This window comes from Nomascus leucogenys, chromosome 5, assembly GCF_006542625.1.
Source record: "Nomascus leucogenys isolate Asia chromosome 5, Asia_NLE_v1, whole genome shotgun sequence".
Classification (NCBI taxonomy): Eukaryota; Metazoa; Chordata; class Mammalia; order Primates; family Hylobatidae; genus Nomascus; species Nomascus leucogenys.
This window is the reverse complement of record NC_044385.1, coordinates 44,132,479-44,151,616: the sequence shown is the minus strand read 5'-3', so window position 1 is coordinate 44,151,616 and position 19,138 is coordinate 44,132,479. Positions and strand designations below refer to the sequence as shown.

Here is a 19,138-nt window from a genome sequence, read left to right as displayed (position 1 = left end):
CTCAAGACTTTCCACATATCTCCCAGCTTCTTGATTCAGAAGCTCAATTTATCCCAGTTTATTATGCAGACCCATGTCACATAATAAAGAGGCTCCTCCGGCGGAGTGCAGTGGCTCACGCCTGTAATCCCAGCACTTTGGGAGGCCGAGGCGGGCAGATCACTTGAGGTCAGGAGTTTGAGACCAGCCTGGCCAACATGGCGAAACCCTGTCTCTACTAAAAATACAAAAATTAGCTGAGCGTGGTGGCACTCGCCTATAATGCCAGCTACTCAGGAGGCTGAGGCAGGAGAATGACTTGAACCCAGGAGGTGGAGGTTGCAGTGAACTGAGATCGTGCCACTGCACCCCAGCCTGGGCCATAAAGTGCAAACTCCATCTCAAAAAAAAAAAAAAAAAAGAGGCTTCTCCTTTAATAGCACAGAAAAAACTGCCAGGTGAGTCAGAGTTTCAGCCTTTCTTTGATTCCCTCTGTAAGTGGAAGGGGCCAATATGCAGATAGATTTTCCCTTTGATAAGAATTATGCTCCCATGCAAAGACTCTGAGGTAGAGTAGAGCAAGGTTTACTGAAGAAATTAAGAGAAGGCTGGTCACTGTACTCCAGCACTGGAGTGCAGTGGCGTGATCTCAGCTCACTGCAGCCTGGACCTCCTGGACTCAAGCAATCCTCCCTGGAGAGTAGCTGGGACTACAGGCATGTGTCACCACGCTCGGCTAATTTTTGTATTTTTAGTAGAGACCGGGTTACGCCATACTGGCCAGGCTGGTCTCAAACTTCTGACCAAGTGATCCACCTGCTTCAGCCTTCCAAAATGCTGGGATTACAGGTGTGAGATATGGCACCTGGATCCGGCTGGCATGTTTTAAGAATATAATTATTCTGCCAGATATACATTTTTAAAAATGTGATCATTAGGATAGTCTATCGCCATGGGGAAATGAAATTGTGGTATTTCAGGACTTCTTTCCACATACCAGTCACTCTGATAGGCAAAACAAGTTCATATTGCCTAAGTTATTCAAATATATTATCAATGAGGTTTAGTTGAGTATTCAATCAACTGGAGGAAAAAACATACCCTACAGTATAGTTTACAAAATTTCTAAAATAAACCCATCTGAAAAGCAGATGAACGGTATATACCATGAGGACTAGCATGAGCCTCAGCCCCGTTTTCCTTGGGCTACAATAGGACATTTTTTTCCTAGCTATATAAAGTGACCTGGAATCTCCTTAGCTTTGATACTTATCAACATAGATAAGCAATGTTGGTTACTGGCAGCAGGAGGCTTTGGTGAATGAAAAGATATTGGTAGGACCTCCTTCAGGATCTTAGGGAAGACTCATGTTTAACAAACACTGGTAACTGGCACCATGATAAAAAGTCTCTGAAAACACATTTTTCCTTTTTTTTTTTTTTTTTTTTTGAGACAGAGTCTCGCTCTGTCACCCAGGCTGGAGTGCAGTGGCGCGATCTTGGCTCACTGCAAGCTCCGCCTCCCAGGTTCACGCCATTCTCCTGCCTCAGCCTCCAGAGCAGCTGGGATTACAGGCGCCCGCCACCACGCCCGGCTAATTTTTTGTATTTTTAGTAGAGACGGGGTTTCACCGTGGTCTCAATCTCCTGACCTCGTGATCCACCTGCCTCAGCCTCCCAAAGTGCTGGGATTACAGGTGTGAGCCACCACGCCCGGCCCATATTTTTCCTTTTAAACAATGACAACAAATGTTTAAATGACATTATATGTAACCCTTGGAGTAGATAAAAGATAATTATAGAAGATCAAAACTTCAACCTGTATGTCATATTTCACAGGATCTTTAAAACTCAGCAATGTTTTGGTTTAGGTATAAACATTCAATTACTTTCCCCTCAAGTTTGGAATAGGAAAAACTCTTATCACAAAAGATACAAAATGGGCCGGGCACGGTGGCTCACGCCTGTAATCTTAGCACTTTGGGATGCCAAGGCGGATGATCATTGGAGGTCAGGAGTTCGAGACCAGCATGGCCAACATGGCGAAACCCAGTCTCTATTAAAAATACAAAAATTAGCTGAGCTGGTGGCAAGTACCTATAATCCCAGCTACTCGGGAGGCTGAGGCAGGAGAATCACTTGAACCCAGGAGGCAGAGGTTGCAGTGAGCTGAGAGATCATGCCGCTGTACTCCAGCCTGGGTGACACAGCAAGATTCCATCTCAAAAACAAAAACAAACAAAAAAACCCAAAAGATACAAAATGTATTTTGTTATTGTGTTTGTATAGATGGTACCTATTTCATTTTTAAGCTCTAAGTTTTGTGATTCTTTTCTTGAAAGCACCAAGTTTCCACTGCACTTCTCCCTCCTCAATCAATTTCCTAACACAGAGTTTCTCAACCTTAGGAAACAAACTAGTATCCCATGAAGAAGTTTAATTTTTCTGGGAAGGCAGGAAACTCATTCAATCCTTCTAGCAGTTAGAGAAGAACCATTTATTATTAGTGACATGGATATAGATGCTCAGGAAGGGAGAGCTATGTTCTATACATTTTTATCCCATTATATTGTTAAGTTGTTTGCATATTTGATCTAGATGGTCAAGAAGCCCTGGAAGTTGACTGTAGCATTGAAAGGAGGTCTATTTTCAGTTTGGCAACTGACCTGCTAGGTTACAAAGTGAATGTAACTTGCCTTGAGGCACAAGGAGTGGTACATTAACAAATCACTGTAGCCACTAAAATGGTCTGTTGCATACAGTTTATTTCACTAGACTGCAATTTTATACACAGTATGAAGGAGTTTCCTGATAGCACATATATAGTTTACTTTCTGTACTGCTGAAGAGCCAATTGTTTTTTACATTGTATCATAATACCCTATCATTAAAACATTATTCAGTGAATTTTTTCCAACTACATATAAACGGAGATTTACCACACACATTCTTTACCACGGTGCAAGAATGTCTTTATAACATATTTGAATCACAAAATGTGAGTCTAAAATACATCACTGTAATTAAAACACTACTTTAAAGTTACAATGCCCCATGTTATAGTAGCCAGATCTGATTAATCCCTGTATACATCACAAAGCAATTTGGTGGATAATGTCTTGGCTAACTGGCAGCAGCTTTTAACCGTGATATTAAAAAAAAAATTATTTAATTAAGAACCAGACTTTCACAATTTAGAAAACTTCTTCCCTTATATGTCAATATTCTCAGTCAAAATGGGACATTTAAAAATTTGTAGTCTCTAAAACAAGGAAAATAAATCCAACCCTCCCTTAGCTGAAAGGATGCAGTTCTAACACTAGGTTTCGTAGAAACCTAAGAATAGCATTGTACGAGGAGTGGAAACAAGTCATAAGAAACATAACATTTCTTTTAAAACCTCTTAGATTCTTCTGCCCCTCCCCAGCTCTGTCAAACACAGAGAACGAATACTGCATTACAAATAAAGATGTGTTTCCGTGAAATGATGTAAACAAGTCAGAGAGAAAGATTTCTTCATTTTCCTATTTTGTGGAGTGGGGCAGTGGGATATCAGTTAAATAAGAAATAGAGCTCCTTAATCAAAGAACCTCTTCAATACACACAAAACAGCCCAGGGCAACTGCTGAAAACTTCTCCTGTCTTTCCTTTCCTTTTCCCCAAAGTTTGAGAATGTTTGAAAGTTCAATAAATAGTAGAAAAATAATCCTTTACTTAGAAATTTTGAGATGCATCGTTTAGAGCATAACATGAGTTCCATACAGCAACTGTGGTATCCAGGTACTGCTAAGAAACAAAGCGAAATCTTCAATGCACACATTGTATCTGCATGTGCCACATTCCAGTCTCTGGGTGAGCAGATTTTTCTCTCTTCCAGTTAAGGAGAGCTGAATGCTTCTGGCTCTTCGGAACATTCCTCTGGCTCAGCTTCACTTGCAGGTTCCGTCTCTGTGTTTGGAGGTTCGCCTTCTGTTCCCTTCCATTAGCCTTATGGCAGGTTCGTTCATCAGGCTTATTTCCCCTCCATTTCAAAACCAGCCTCACGTCTTCAAAAATGTGACTGTGTTGTTGTTTCTCTCGTTTTTAACCATGTCAACAGGCAGGAAATGACTCAAACGACTCTGCACAAAGTACAAACACGAGGGAGGTCTCTTGCTGTGGGTTTTAAGCTGGTTCTTTTTCTTTCCAGAACATTCTGTAACTCTCAGATCTCATCTTGGCGTAGAGGTGAGGAGATCGTTAGCATTCTGCATCGACAGTGTGTACCGTGACGGCCGCCTGTAAGTGGTGGCTATGATGAAGTGTAGGGTGGTGTGACCGGTAGTGGTGGAACTTGTGACTTAGTAGGGCAGCAGTCTGAGGGGGGGTATCCAGGTCTAAGTCCTCATCATGGTTTCCCACATCGACCCCGGCTGACAAGGGGTCATTGTTGCATGGAGGATTTTCACTGTCCTCCTGTGGGCTCATGGTGCTGTAACCTAGAAAAAGAACAAAACAGACACACAGCTGCGAGCTTCAAGACGCAGAGAGAAGATTTCACTTCCAATTTCTAGGGCACTGGGAGGTATTCCTGTCTTTGCAATACATAGGTGCAAACACTGGCAGACTGTCAGCAGATGCTAAAGTAATTTATTTTTAAAGAGATTTAGTGATAACTCTTTTTTCCCTTAAAACAATGACACAATAAATACACAACCACTTGAGACAGCTGAGAAAGTACGGAAGAGAAAAAAAAAATAAATAAAAACAAGAACCCTCATCCCAAATCCCCAAACCGGCAACACAAAAATGAAAATCACCCTACATCCCATCATCCATGGCTAGCCACCACTGGGGACCTATCTGTCTACACTTCTACCTAAGATAAAGATCATCTTTTTTATTAAAGAAATCCAAAAAATGGGCAGCTTCAAGAAGAAGATCTGAACGGGACTCAGATCAACCGGGGCTGGTGCAGAAATCTGGGCTTCAAAATGCCTGAATGTGGCCAACATTCAGATTCAGGAAATACAGAGAACGCCACAAAGATACTCCTCGAGAAGAGCAACTCCAAGACACATAATTGTCAGATTCACCAAAGTTGAAATGAAGGAAAACTCACGCTTGTAATCCCAGCACTTTGGGAGGCCGAGGCGGGCAGATCACGAGGTCAGGAGATCGAGACCACGGTGAAACCCCGTCTCTACTAAAAAATACAAAAAATTAGCCGGGCGTGGTGGTGGGCGCCTGTAGTCCCAGCTACTCGGAGAGGCTGAGGCAGGAGAATGGCGTGAACCCGGGAGGCGGAGCTTGCAGTGAGCCGAGATTGAGCCACTGCACTCCAGCCTGGGCGACAGAGCGATACTCCGTCTCAAAAAAAAAAAAAAAAAAAAAAAAGTGTTAAGGGCAGCCAGAGAGAAAGGTCGGGTTACCCACAAGGGGAAGCCCATCAGACTAACAGCTGATCTCTCGGCAGAAACTCTACAAGCCAGAAGAGAGTGGGGGCCGATATTCAACATTCTTAAAGAAAAGAATTTTCAACCCAGAATTTCATATCCAACCAAACTAAGCTTCATAAGTGAAGGAGAAATAAAATACTTTACAGACAAGCAAACGCTGAGTGATTTTGTCACCACCAGGCCTGCCCTAAAAGAGCTCCTGAAGGAAGCACTAAACATAGAAAGGAACAACTGGTACTAGCCCCTGCAAAAACATGCCAAATTGTAAAGACCATCGAGGCTAGGAAGAAACTGCATCAACTAACGAGCAAAATAACCAACTAACATCATAATGACAGGATCAGATACACACATAACAATATTAACTTTAAATGTAAATAGACTAAATGCTCCAATTAAAAGACACAGACTGGCAAACTGGATAAGGAGTCACGACCCATCAGTGTGCTGTATTCAGGAAACCCATCTCACGTGCAGAGACACACATAGACTCAAAATAAAGGGATGGAGGAAGATCTATCAAGCAAATGGAAAACAAAAAAAGGCAGGGGTTGCAATCCTAGTCTCTGATAAAATAGACTTTAAACCAACAAAGATCAAAAGAGACAAAGAAGGCCATTACATAATGGTAAAGGGATCAATTCAACAAGAAGAGCTAACTATCCTAAATATATATGCACCCAATACAGGAGCACCCAGATTCTTAAAGCAAGTCCTGAGTGACCTACAAAGGGACTTAAACTCCCACACAATAATAATGGGAGATTTTAACACCCCACTGTCAACGTTAGACAGATCAACGAGACAGAAAGTTAACAAGGATATCCAGGAATTGAACTCAGCTCTACACAAAGTGGACCTAATAGACATCTACAGAACTCTCTACCCCAAATCAACAGAATATACATTTTTTTCAGCACCACACCACACCTATTCCAAAATTGACCACATAGTTGGAAGTAAAGCTCTCCTCAGCAAATGTAAAAGAACAGAAATTATAACAAACTGTCTCTCAGACCACAGTGCAATCAAACTAGAACTCAGGATTAAGAAACTCACTCAAAACCGCTCAACTACATGGAAACTGAACAACCTGCTCCTGAATGACTATTGGGTACATAATGAAATGAAGGCAGAAATAAAGATGTTCTTTGAAACCAACGAGAACAAAGACACAACATACCAGAATCTCTGGGACATGTTCAAAGCAGGGTGTAGAGGGAAATTTATAGCACTAAATGCCCACAAGAGAAAGCAGGAAAGATCCAAAATTGACACCCTAACATCACAATTAAAAGAACTAGAAAAGCAAGAGCAAACACACTCAAAAGCTAGCAGAAGGCTAGAAATAACTAAAATCAGAGCAGAACTGAAGGAAATAGACACAAAAAACCCTTCAAAAAATTAATGAATCCAGGAGCTGATTTTTTGAAAAGATCAACAAAATTGATAGACCACTAGCAAGACTAATAAGAAGAAAAGAGAGAAGAATCAAATAGATGCAATAAAAAATGAAAAAGGGGATATCACCACCGATCCCACAGAAATACAATCTACCATCAGAGAATATTACAAACACCTCTACGCAAATAAACTAGAAAATCTAGAAGAAATGGATAAATTCCTCGACAAATACACACTCCCAAGACTAAACCAGGAAGAAGTTGAATCTCTGAATAGACCAATAACAGGTTCTGAAATTGTGGCAATAATCAATAGCTTACCAACCAAAAAGAGTCCAGGGCCTGATGGATTCACAGCTGAATTCTACCAGAGGTACAAGGAGGAACTGGTACCATTCCTTCTGAAACTATTCCAATCGATAGAAAAGGAGGGAATCCTCCCTAACACATTTTATGAAGCCAGCATGGTCCTGATACCAAAGCCTGGCAGAGACATAACCAAAGAAGAGAATTTCAGACCAATATCCTTGATGAACATTGATGCAAAAATCCTCAATAAAATACTGGCAAACCAAATCCAGCAGCACATCAAAAAGCTTATACACCATGATCAAGTGGGCTTCATCCCTGGGATGCAAGGCTGGTTCAACATATGCAAATCAATAAATGTAATCCAGCATATAAACAGAACCAAAGACAAAAACCACATGATTATCTCAATAGAGGCAGAAAAGGCCTTTGACAAAATTCAACAACCTTCATGCTAAAAACTCTCAATAAATTAGGTATTGATGGGACATATCTCAAAATAATAAGAGCTATCTATGACAAACCCACAGCCAATATCATACTGAACGGGCAAAAACTGGAAGCATTCCCTTTGAAAACTGGCACAAGACAGGGATGCCCTCTCTCACCACTCCTATTCAACATAGTGCTGGAAGTTCTGGCCAGAGCAATCAGGCAGGAGAAGGAAATAAAGGGTATTCAATTAGGAAAAGAGGAAGTCAAATTGTCCCCGTTTGCAGATGACATGATTGTATATCTAGAAAACCCCATTGTCTCAGCCCAAAATCTCGTTAAGCTGATTAGCAACTTCAGCAAAGTCTCAGGATACAAAATCAATGTATAAAAATCACAAGCACTCTTGTACACCAATCACAGACAAACAGAGAGCCAAATCATGAGTCAACTCCCATTCACAATTGCTTCAAAGAGAATCCAATACCTAGGAATCCAACTTACAAGGGATGTGAAGGACCTCTTCAAGGAGAACTACAAACCACTGCTCAATGAAATAAAAGAGGATACAAACAAATGGAAGAACATTCCATGCTCATGGGTTGGAATAATCAATATCGTGAAAATGGCCATACTGCCCAAGGTAATTTATAGATTCAATGCCATCCCCATCAAGCTACCAATGACTTTCTTCACAGAATTGGAAAAAACTACTTTAAAGTTCATATGGAACCAAAAAAGAGCCCGCATCGCCAAGTCAATCCTAAGCCAAAAGAACAAAGCTGGAAGCATCACGCTACCTGACTTCAAACTATACTACAAGGCTACAGTAATCAAAACAGCATGGTACTGGTACCACAACAGAGACATAGATCAATGCAACAGAACAGAGCCCTCGGAAATGATGCCGCATATCTACAACTATCTGATCTTTGACAAACCTGACAAAAACAAGAAATGGGGAAAGGATTCCCTATTTAATAAATGGTGCTGGGAAAACTGGCTAGCCATATGTAGAAAGCTGAAACTGGATCCCTTCCTTACACCTTATACAAAATTAATTCAAGATGGATTAAAGACTTAAATGTTAGACCTAAAACCATTAAAATCCTACAAGAAAACCCAGGCAATACCATTCAGGACATAGGCGTGGGCAAGGACTTCATGTCTAAAACGCCAAAAGCAATGGCAACGAAAGCCAAAATTGACAAATGGGATCTAATCAAACTAAAGAGCTTCTGCACAGCAAAAGAAACTACCATCAGAGTGAACAGGCAGCCTACAGAATGGGAGAAAATTTTTGCAACCTACTCATCTGACAAAGGGCTAATATCCAGAATCTACAATGAACTCAAACAAATCTACAAGAAAAAAACAAACAACCCCATCAAAAAGTGGGCAAAGGACATGAATAGACACTTCTCAAAAGAAGACATTTATGCAGCCAAAAAACACATGAAAAAACGCTCATCATCACTGGCCATCAGAGAAATGCAAATCAAAACCACAATGAGATACCATCTCACACCAGTTAGAATGGCCATCATTAAAAAGTCAGGAAACAACAGGTGCTGGAGAGGATGTGGAGAAATAGAACACTTTTACACTGTTGGTGGGACTGTAAACTAGTTCAACCATTGTGGAAGTCAGTGTGGCGATTCCTCAGGGATCTAGAACTAGAAATACCATTTGACCCAGCCATCCCATTACTGGGTATATACCCAAAGGACTATAAATCATGCTGCTATAAAGACACATGCACATGTATGTTTACTGCGGCACTATTCACAATAGCAAAGAGTTGGAACCAACCCACATGTCCAACAACGATAGACTGGATTAAGAAAATGTGGCACATATACACCATGGAATACTATGCAGCCATAAAAAATGATGAGTTCATGTCCTTTGTAGGGACATGGATGAAACTGGAAAACATCATTCTCAGTAAACTATCGCAAGGACAAAAAACCAAACACCGCATGTTCTCACTCATAGGTGGGAATTGAACAATGAGAACTCATGGACACAGGAAGGGGAACATCACACTCCGGGGACTGTTGTGGGGTTGGGGGAGGGGGGAGGGACAGCATTAGGAGATATACCTAATGCTAAATTACGAGTTAATGGGTGCAGCAAAACAACATGGCACATGGATACATATGTAACAAACCTGCACATTGTGCACATGTACCCTAAAACCTAAAGTATAATAAAAAAAAATAATAAAGTTATGGATGATAAAAAAAAAAAATGCCTGAATGTGACACCACAATAGAACAAAAAGAACCATCACCATCACCTGCACATTTGCTTGGTAGCAGGCACTTGTGTCAGGCAATTCTTGCACACCAATGATGATATATTTTAATATCCGTTTTACAATTCAGGGAAATGATGATCAGAGAGGTTAAGGAACTTGCCGAAAGTTCTAGTGCCTAATGAAACACTAACTCCACATATACCCAAGGCAACTAGCTGTGGAATCAACTATTCTCTGTGTTAGCTGTCCCCCCTCCCTCATTTAAATTTAATTTCTTTTGGTATTCTTAGTAATACATGTTTCAAAGGCAAATGCCCTTGCTGATCAAAGGATTCCATTCTGAGATTCCTGGCATGTTTTTAAATATTGCAAAAATCTCCTTTAAACATTTTGAGAAGCAACAGCTCATTAATATTTCCACTGCATCTACAGTTAGCATCAGTCAGCATTTACCTGTGGGTAGTGCTAGTCACATTCATGGCTGCAAAACTGATGTTCTTGCATGCAGCCAAGCAGGAGTCATTTGTGGTTGAAATTGTATGCTCTGTGCAAAATTCTGTCCTCAATGAAACATTACTCAAATGATAGAATTATTTAGCTGTCAGTCCAACTTAACAAATATTTACTGTGTCCCTATAATATACAAGTCACTGTGTTGGGCACTGGAAGACATATAAAGATGAAAGCTTGGTCCCTGCACAGGGACCTCAAAAGCTAGTGTTTGAGAAATGAAACAAATATAAGCATTGGTCATTCACTTATTCATTTATTGAAGACCATTATGGGGCTGGAGCAGGAGATGAGGAAACACAAACAAGAGACATCACCTTTCCCTAATGACTTTACAGTTGAGTTTGAGACAGATGCTCACAAAGCGAAGCCTCCTTTTACACAGATTATGGTAAGTGCTATAACTGAGGTATAATTAAAATCCAGAAGAGGGAATATCTAATTCTGACTGCGGGAATAAGGAATCTTTAGAGAATGTGTATTTCGGTTGGGCTTAAGTGGATGAGTAGGAGTTTGATAAGTGGATATAAAGAAAGGAACAGGGTGACCACAGCCATAGAGGTGTGGATATAAAGGCCATCCCTGTTCCACGTGGCTTGGATGAGTGCTAGCAGGTAGCTGGAGAGTAGGGCAGGTGGGAGGCATGAAGTTAAGTCAGATCATAAAGCCCATGCCGAAGAGTAGCAAATGGAGAGACCACACAAGATACTGAGTGGGCCAAAAAATGGCATGATCATTTGTGTTTAGAGGATGGTGGTTTGGGAGATGAAGGGAAAGGAAAGACAGGTAGGAGTTAGGAGGTTATTTCAACAGCCCATGTGAGGGATAGAGAATTAAAACTAGGGCAGTGGGATTGGACAGATTTGAAAGCTATCTCAGTGGTGGAGGCAAGAGAAATTGGTAAGTCATCAGATGTGGGGGACTGTGGGGGTGAGGAGTAGTGAAAGGCGACTACAACTTCAAGTTATGAGGATAAGAAAGGAAAACTCACAGACTGAGTCTCAGGAAAGAAGACAAATTTTGTTTATGCACAGCTTGATTTTGACAGTCTGTGGGTCACATATCTGGAGATGTCTAGCCAGAATCTCAGAAGTGTCATCTGCAAATTCAGGGCAGAAGAGGAAGTGTTCACTGACATATGTGTCCACCATAAGCAGGGTCGGGCCTGGTTAGTACTTGGATGGGAGACATATGTGTCCACCATGACTGAATGCCTTCTTGGTGCCAGGTGCCAGGCTAGAGGCTGGACAGGAAAGGGCTAAGATGAGGCCTCAGCTCCTGAGAGGCCCATGGGCAAGAAAGGGAAACACTCATGTGCAAAAACAGAGGCACACCAAAGGAATTCCAAAGCCAATGAACTTGGCTTAGATCCTTCAGGAGGTGACAATTGGGTAGCCCTGATGGGAGAAAAGGGGCTCGGTAGGTAAAGACAGGGGTGTAAAGGTACCTCCAGCAGGGCTCAAGCACATGCAATGGTACAACAGCTGGAAGGGCTCTGGTGGCTTTTGGGAATGGTGAAAGCTTGGTGCTGGGGTTGGGGGCGGTGGGAGATGGCACTGGACAGATAGGCTAAGACCAGGTCAAGAAGGCTGGCTGAAGCTATGAGCTACGCTCTAGTAGTGGACAGTGGGAGTGGTCAGGGGGCAATGGGGAGGCTGGACAGAAGGAAGGTGGGATCAGAGGCTCAGAGGACAGGGTGCTGGAGCATGGGCCTCGAGGAGATGGCAAGGACATGAAGTAGGGCACAGTCGCAGTGTGGGGACTGTTCAAGTGCACGGTAGGCTGGATTTGGTGACCAAATGGACTTGCCTGGTGAAGACGCCAGGGAGCTGACATCCTTGGAAAAGGTCAAGGTTTCTACGTTCAGATGCTGAGCAAATAGTGATGCCTTTACCCGGGATTAAGAGACCAGGAGCCAGAATAGGTTTCTCAGCTTTAGCAGTGCTAAGTCTGGAGTGTTAGATTGGATGCTAGGCTCCAAAACCTAAGTCACAAACTGCCGTGCATGTTGAAGCCACCTTATCCTATACATGTAAAAGATTAAAGTAGAAAACAGGATTTTAGCAAAATCCCAGTGATTATCCAAACACTTCCTGGATAGCTTCCCATCTCTGCTCATTTACAAGCACCCACACACTAACTGATAATTCATGTCAGCATTCGAGGTGTTAGATTCATGGTGGCCCTTCTGCTTGGCTCACCCTCCCACCTTCCTCATCTTGCTATTGTGCCTCATGCTTCAGTTGGAAAGTCTTCTCTGGGAAGCTTTCCCAACCTATTTCCCCCACCCACCTCCAGTCCCGCCAGCCCACATGGGGGCCGGTGCACCTTCTGTGATTTTACATGCATTCTGTGCACATCTCTTACATTTTGCCATATGATAATAAAAAATACAAGGCTATCTATTCATTAGCAAATTCTTTCTTAAGTCGTAAGTTCCTGTTTATCTTTGTATCCCTAGTATTTAACACAGTGACTCACACAAAGCAGGAACTTAAAAACAACTGCTGCCCCACTCCCCACCAACGTACACTACACTCTCAAAGCAACAGCATCAGTGAATTGTGTAGTTACCTGTGGCTTTGCCTGGTACGACATGCACTAGTCTCATCTAATAATGCAGACATTCTAGGATACACTGGGCTCTGTCCAGGGGTTATGACAGAATCCAGTGACACTCTGAACCTGACTGGTCACAGGTCCTGGGTTCACATCCAGGACGGTAGTGATGGTGCAGCTGTCTCCAAGGCAACTCAGGAGGGCACCCATCTCTTCATCTCAGGATGGCACCCCCATCTCTTCTGCTACTGCTTTCTGATAGGAACCTCAACAGAGGTGCTTTCAGAGTAAAACTCTCATACTAAGGCCATTCCATTTAATTTTCTTACTATGATACTATTGCTCAACCCCTCTGTAACTTCCTCTTATTTCAATCATTAATGGAAATCTGAAGGGGTCAGGGGAGAAGGGAATAGCAAGTTGTGGAGAAGCAGGAGAAAGACAAACACATTTTCTTATTCAACAGATTGTTTACTCAGTGCCAGGCAATTCTGTTGAGCACTGGGAAGGGTGATGAATTAAGACAGACAGAGTCCCTGACTCATGGAGGAAGAGGCACTGTTTGAAACACAAAGGATATTTGCAAACACTTTCAAGGAAAAATTTCTTTACTATCCAAAGGCTTATGTAGTAAAGTGTCTGCAAATACAATCTCAAGTGGGAAATGGGCTTTAGAAAGGAGGTCAGGCATCTATAAAAAAGAGCTGAGATTAGGTTTTTGTTCTTTGACAGTCTGCTTATATATTTATCTGGCAGTTCCTAAGAAACTTTGTTTGATTATAAGGGGTGTTACATCCCTCTGGGGACTCACTCACCATCTCGTGGCCACACAGAGTAACTGCAGGAGAATGTTTGTGCACCTCTAGAAAATGGTCTTATGTTCATCTACAAAGTTTTTTGACCAGGTTTTTAAGGTTCAGCATTTGCTTTTTAAGTATTTTGGAATTAGCCACGAACTAGGGAGAAATCTTCCTCTACAAAGAAAATAATGTTGCCTAATATACACTTACATAAAGTTTCTGACGAGATAGTAACCAAAATACAAATTCACAAGGAACAAATAACATATAGGTGTTTTTTGACTTAAAAATAAGCCAATAGATGATTGGACAGAACATGATATTTTTAAGAGAAATGGGCAAAGCAGATAGATAGGTGAAAACATACACAGGTAGTCATTGTTTCTAACCTCCACTTGTGAGGGTAACACTGCTGAAAATCAAGCATTCTAAGTGATCTTAGACTATGGACCAAAATGATTCTACTTTCAAAACACATTCTCAATTGGAGTAGTTTTTCTTAAGATACAACAATTAAAATTAGATTCTTTTGAAAAACGAAATTCTGTTGGCCACATAAAATATTTCTAAATAAAAATACACCCTAAAGTTTCTAAGTTTAGTTTGGTAACATTCAATTTTAATTCGATTCTAGGATCACAATTCTGAACCACACCATGAGAACCTAGGCCGTTGTGTAGTCATGTATTTATAGACTTAATTCTTTTGAGTTTCCTTTTGTGTAACACACTCAAGGATTCACACGGAAATACGCTTATCAGGGAGCACAGAATCATGGTGCCACAATCCTACCAGTTCAAGGGCCAGTCAATGCCACGTTCCTCCATGGGGTTTCCCAGAATTTACTCGCAGATAAAAGTGAACTCTCGCCCCTTTCCTTCTTTGTTCCACTGTTTTAAGGAAGCTGTCATATTCCACCTTTCATCAAGCATATGAATACATGCATTCATTTACAGCTTCCTCCTAGACTGTAAATTCCTTCAGGGCAGGGTGGACACAGAGGTAGGGAGGTCCACCCTGAGCACCGTGCCTATCATATGTCATTTCATTTCATCCTCATTGCAACTCCACCCAGCAGTTTTTTTTTTTTTTTTTTTTTTTGAGACGGAGTCTCGCTCTGTCACCCCGGCTGGAGTGCAGTGGCGCGATCTCAGCTCACTGCAAGCTCCACCTCCCAGGTTCACGCCATTCTCCTGCCTCAGCCTCTCCGAGTAGCTGGGACTACAGGCGCCCGCCACCACGCCCGGCTAATTTTTTGTATTTTTAGTAGAGACGGGGTTTCACCGTGGTCTCGATCTCCTGACCTCATGATCCACCCGCCTCGGCCTCCCAAAGTGCTGGGATTACAAGCGTGAGCCACCGCGCCCGGCCTTTTTTTTTTTTTTGAGAATGTTCTGTCTCAAAGAGCTCAAAGAGTTCTTGGCTAGAGTGCAGTGGTGCTAACATGGCTCACTGCAACCTCGACCTCCTGGGCTCAAGTGATCTTTCCACCTCAGTCTCGCGAGTAGCTGGGACTACAGGCATGCACCACCATGCCTGGCTAATTTTTTTATTTTGTAGAGACAGGGTCTCACCATATTGCCCAGACTGCAGTAAGAATTTTTAATCCTACTTTTAAGTATTAGGAAACTCAGGTCTAAGGTAGCTCCTAAGGTCTCAACAGCATGTGGGAAAAAAAGGGGGAGAAGTAGGCTTCTAAGTGAACTGGCTTTACCCTATCTGCTAAGCTCTTCCTCTATACCAAGCTGTCTTGAGGAAGTAACAACTCCCATCTGTAGCCCCCTCCACAGTGTACTGGGGTATAGTCATGCCTTGTGTAATGACAGAGATACATTCTGAGAAATGTGTCCTTAGGCAATTTCATCATTGCACAAATGTCACAGAGTGTACTTTCACAAACCTAGATGGTACAGCCTACTACACACCTCGGCTGTGTGGCATAGCCTATTCTTCTAGGCTACAAACCTGTGCCACGTGTTACTGCACTGAATACTGTAGGCAACTGCAACACAATTGTACACAATACCGTAGGTAATACTATAGGTATTTATATATCTAAACATAGAAGAGGTACCAGAAAAATACGGTATAAAAGATTTTTTAAAATGGTACACCTGTGGCCAGGCGCAGTGGCTCACACCTGTAATCCCAGCACACTAGGAGACTGCGCCAGGGGGATCACCTGAGGTCGGGAGTTCGAGACCAGCCTGACCAACATGGAAAAACCCAGTCTCTTCCAAAAATACAAGATTAGCTGGGCATGGTGGCACGTGCCTGTAATCCCAGTTACTTGGGAGGCTGAAGCAGGAGAATCGCTTGAACCCGGGAGGTGGAGGTTGTGGTGAGCTGAGACCGCGCCATTGCACTCCAGCCTGGGCGACAAGAGCAAAACTCCGCCTCAAAACAAAAAACAAAAAAGGTACACCTGTACAGAGCACTTACCATAAATGGAGCTTGCAGGACTGGTGGTTGCTCTGTGTGAGCCAGTGAGTGAGTGGTGAGTGAATGTGAAGGCCTAGGACATCAGTGTACACTACTGTAGACTTTATAAACACTATATACACTTAGGCTACTCTAAATTTATTAAACATTTTTTTTCTTCAGTAATAAACCTTTGCTTACTGTAACTTTTTTGCTTTATAAACTTTTAAATTTTTTAAACTTTTTGACTATTTTGTAATAACAGGTTAAAATACAGACACACTGCACAGCTGTGCAAAAATATTTCCTTTCATTATATCCTTATTCTATAAGCTTTTTTTCTAGTTTAAAAATTTTTACATTTCACATTTTGAACTTTTTCATTAAAAACTAAGACACAGTGTCTCCAAAAAAAAAAAAAAAAGAAGAAAAAACAAAATCCACAAATATAACTAAATGGCAGATAAAATACCAAAAAAATTTTTTACCACAAATGAGATCCTTAATATGTAAGGAATGATACAGTTTTGAAGTGCAGTGAGTCGAGATTGCGCCTTTGCACTCCAGCCTGGGCGACAACAGCGAGACTCGGTCTCAAAAAATAAAGCACACACGCAAAAAAACTAAGACACAAACACACACATTAGCCCAGGCCTACACAGGGTCAGGATCATCAAGATGTCACTAGGCAATAGGAATTTTTCAGCTCCATTATAATCTTATGGGACCCCTGTAGTATATGCGAAGTGTTGCTATGCGGTGCATAACTGTGCATAGCAGATGCCAATACATCTACCAAACAGGAGAGTAGAGTATACACAGATGAGCAAGAAGTGTGCTGACAAAACAATTAGATTTCCTTGTTCAATGGGTGTATATAGCTTTGCCTCTAGGCATCACAGGGACATTAACTCAATGCCACCATTTTTAGTGACCCACGTACTGATTCAAGGGATGCCAACACGCATTTAAATTCTATTGATTTTATGATGCATTTGGAATATGGGGAGTGTCAATGCCTTCTCCTTCTTTTGGTGTTGCATTCTGTCTGCATGAGAAACTATTTTTCATTCCTTGGGGATAACAAGGATCCAATTATGGTGAAAAATGAAAGGAATCAAGCCCTTAGCTGGATGCCTTAGAGTTCAGATACTGACACTGCACTCTTCCTTTTATCTAAGCTGTTGCTTCATATGCCATTTTACTAAGACAATGGGAGAGGCTAATGGAACGTCATAAACATCACTCAGAATCCTAATTTGGTATTGATGCAATTCCTATTGAGGAACAGAGAGAAAAAGGATTCAGTATTTCAGAGAGAGAAAAGGATTCAGTATTTCTGCTGAATAAGAAATTATTTCTGTTGAACTTTAGTAGCCTCAAACCTGTTTTATTATTCAAACGAGAAGGCACAGAACTGCCTGGCAGCAGGAATTTATGCAAGTTCAAAGGTTTGTAGGGAAAAAAGCAAAAAAGTCAAAGAAACTGAAAAATTTAAGTTCTGCTGTGGTTCTCCATAGAAACCCGAAGTTTTTATTTAGTTGGTGGGGATAATGTCATTCAAAGCCCAAATTAACAGTCTCCAATTTATAAGAGCTTTAGCTGCTCTTATTTGCCAAAGGGAGTTTGAAGACCTGGCTGTAGTGTAAAAGGTGATGTTGGTTGCTTTGAGGAGTATCTATTTCTGCATTTTTTAGTATAGATGCAGGGAACATACTGTTTGAGGACTTTTTTTTTCTAGGATAGGTGTGGAAAAAGCTAAGTCAAAAAGGCTTAAATACATTATTTATGTTTTTAAAAAAGGACTTGATTCTAGGAGGAAAATACAGATTTCTGGAAAATTAAACAGCTATCTTAAAAAAATAAAAAGATTTTACAATGGCAGGAAAAACACTACCCACGCCTGTTATATTTTTGTGGAACTGTGGCAGTGATGCTTACAGACTGGGATACATCTGCTGTTCTTTGCAGCAATGAGCAATATGGACTCTGAGAAGGAGAGAAGCCATGTGGGATGGCCAAGTCTTTGGCAGAGCATGTGGATTTCACAAGTTACCTAGCACTCTGCGCCTCTTCATGATTTGGCCTTGACCCTTCCTGAGCATCTTATAGGCACTTATACAACTCCATGACTTTGTACACACTGGTCCTTTGGCCTCTAATATTCTTTGCCCCTACCTTTTCTTTAATCACCCCCTCAAGGCTCAGTGCAAATGTTGTTTCTTGCTTCTTTGGTGAAGCCTTCTCTGAGCACCCCAGACCATGCCAGAGGTCAGGGCAAGAGAATGGTGGAGGACAGCACAGATTCTTGTCCTGCCCCAAGGGGACATGGCTGAAAAAGCCCTTAAAGATCCTGCTGTTTGCCAGCCAACACCGGAGAGCGGGACCTAACAGGATGCTGATTTTATGGAAAAGCGAGTGGGATGGCAAGCAGCTCCATTTAGACAATATGAATCCTTCTGTATGGAGAAAAACTTGAAAGCAATCCGTGTGCCCAGAGGAGTGCTGAGACATAAGCAAAACTGTCCTAGGGCTCTTATAAACCAGTGGCATGCTGGGGTGTGTCTTTTTAGAAAACCATGTCAAAATAGGGTGTGAGCATCATCCCACAGGAGTACACGAGGCTCCTCGGGTCTTCAAATGCAGGAAGCTAGACCTTACCATGATCACTTTCTGTTCCTGATCGACCCCAGTAGCGGCGCCTTCTTTCTGGACTGTGTGCGTGTCGTTCGATGACCGCAGCTATAAACCGAGTGTTGCTGACTGTTGGAAGCCAAGGACAGTTAATGTCACTCTTATGCCAGTATCTCTGTTGTTTCAAACACATTTGCTCTGAGAGGGCTCATTTACATGCTGGGAGAACTCTCTTTGGAAAGCCAGAATAAATCATTTTTTAAACAATTCTGGGGATTAGGGTGCTGATTTTAGAACTGGTGCAGTGAGAGGTATTTAATTATATATCTCCGACATGCATCAGGAAGCTATGGTCTAGTAGGTGAAGGCCAGGGTGTCTTAACACTAATG

The 19,138-nt window shown here is 41.8% G+C and overlaps 1 protein-coding gene across 2 annotated transcripts in view; it reads right to left on the bottom strand.

The window, feature by feature from the left end:
* Positions 1-2,722: 2,722 nt before the first annotated feature.
* CACHD1 (cache domain containing 1) overlaps positions 2,723-19,138 on the bottom strand; it is a 227,587-nt gene continuing 211,171 nt past the window's right edge. For both annotated transcript variants that reach the window (XM_012506444.2, XM_030812951.1), the window contains 2 exons: positions 18,776-18,877; positions 2,723-4,457 (listed from right to left, as the gene is read on the bottom strand). In XM_012506444.2, coding sequence (XP_012361898.2) covers positions 4,219-4,457; positions 18,776-18,877 — 341 coding nt within the window. In that variant the 3' untranslated portion in view covers positions 2,723-4,218. The remainder of the gene's footprint in view (positions 4,458-18,775; positions 18,878-19,138) is intronic.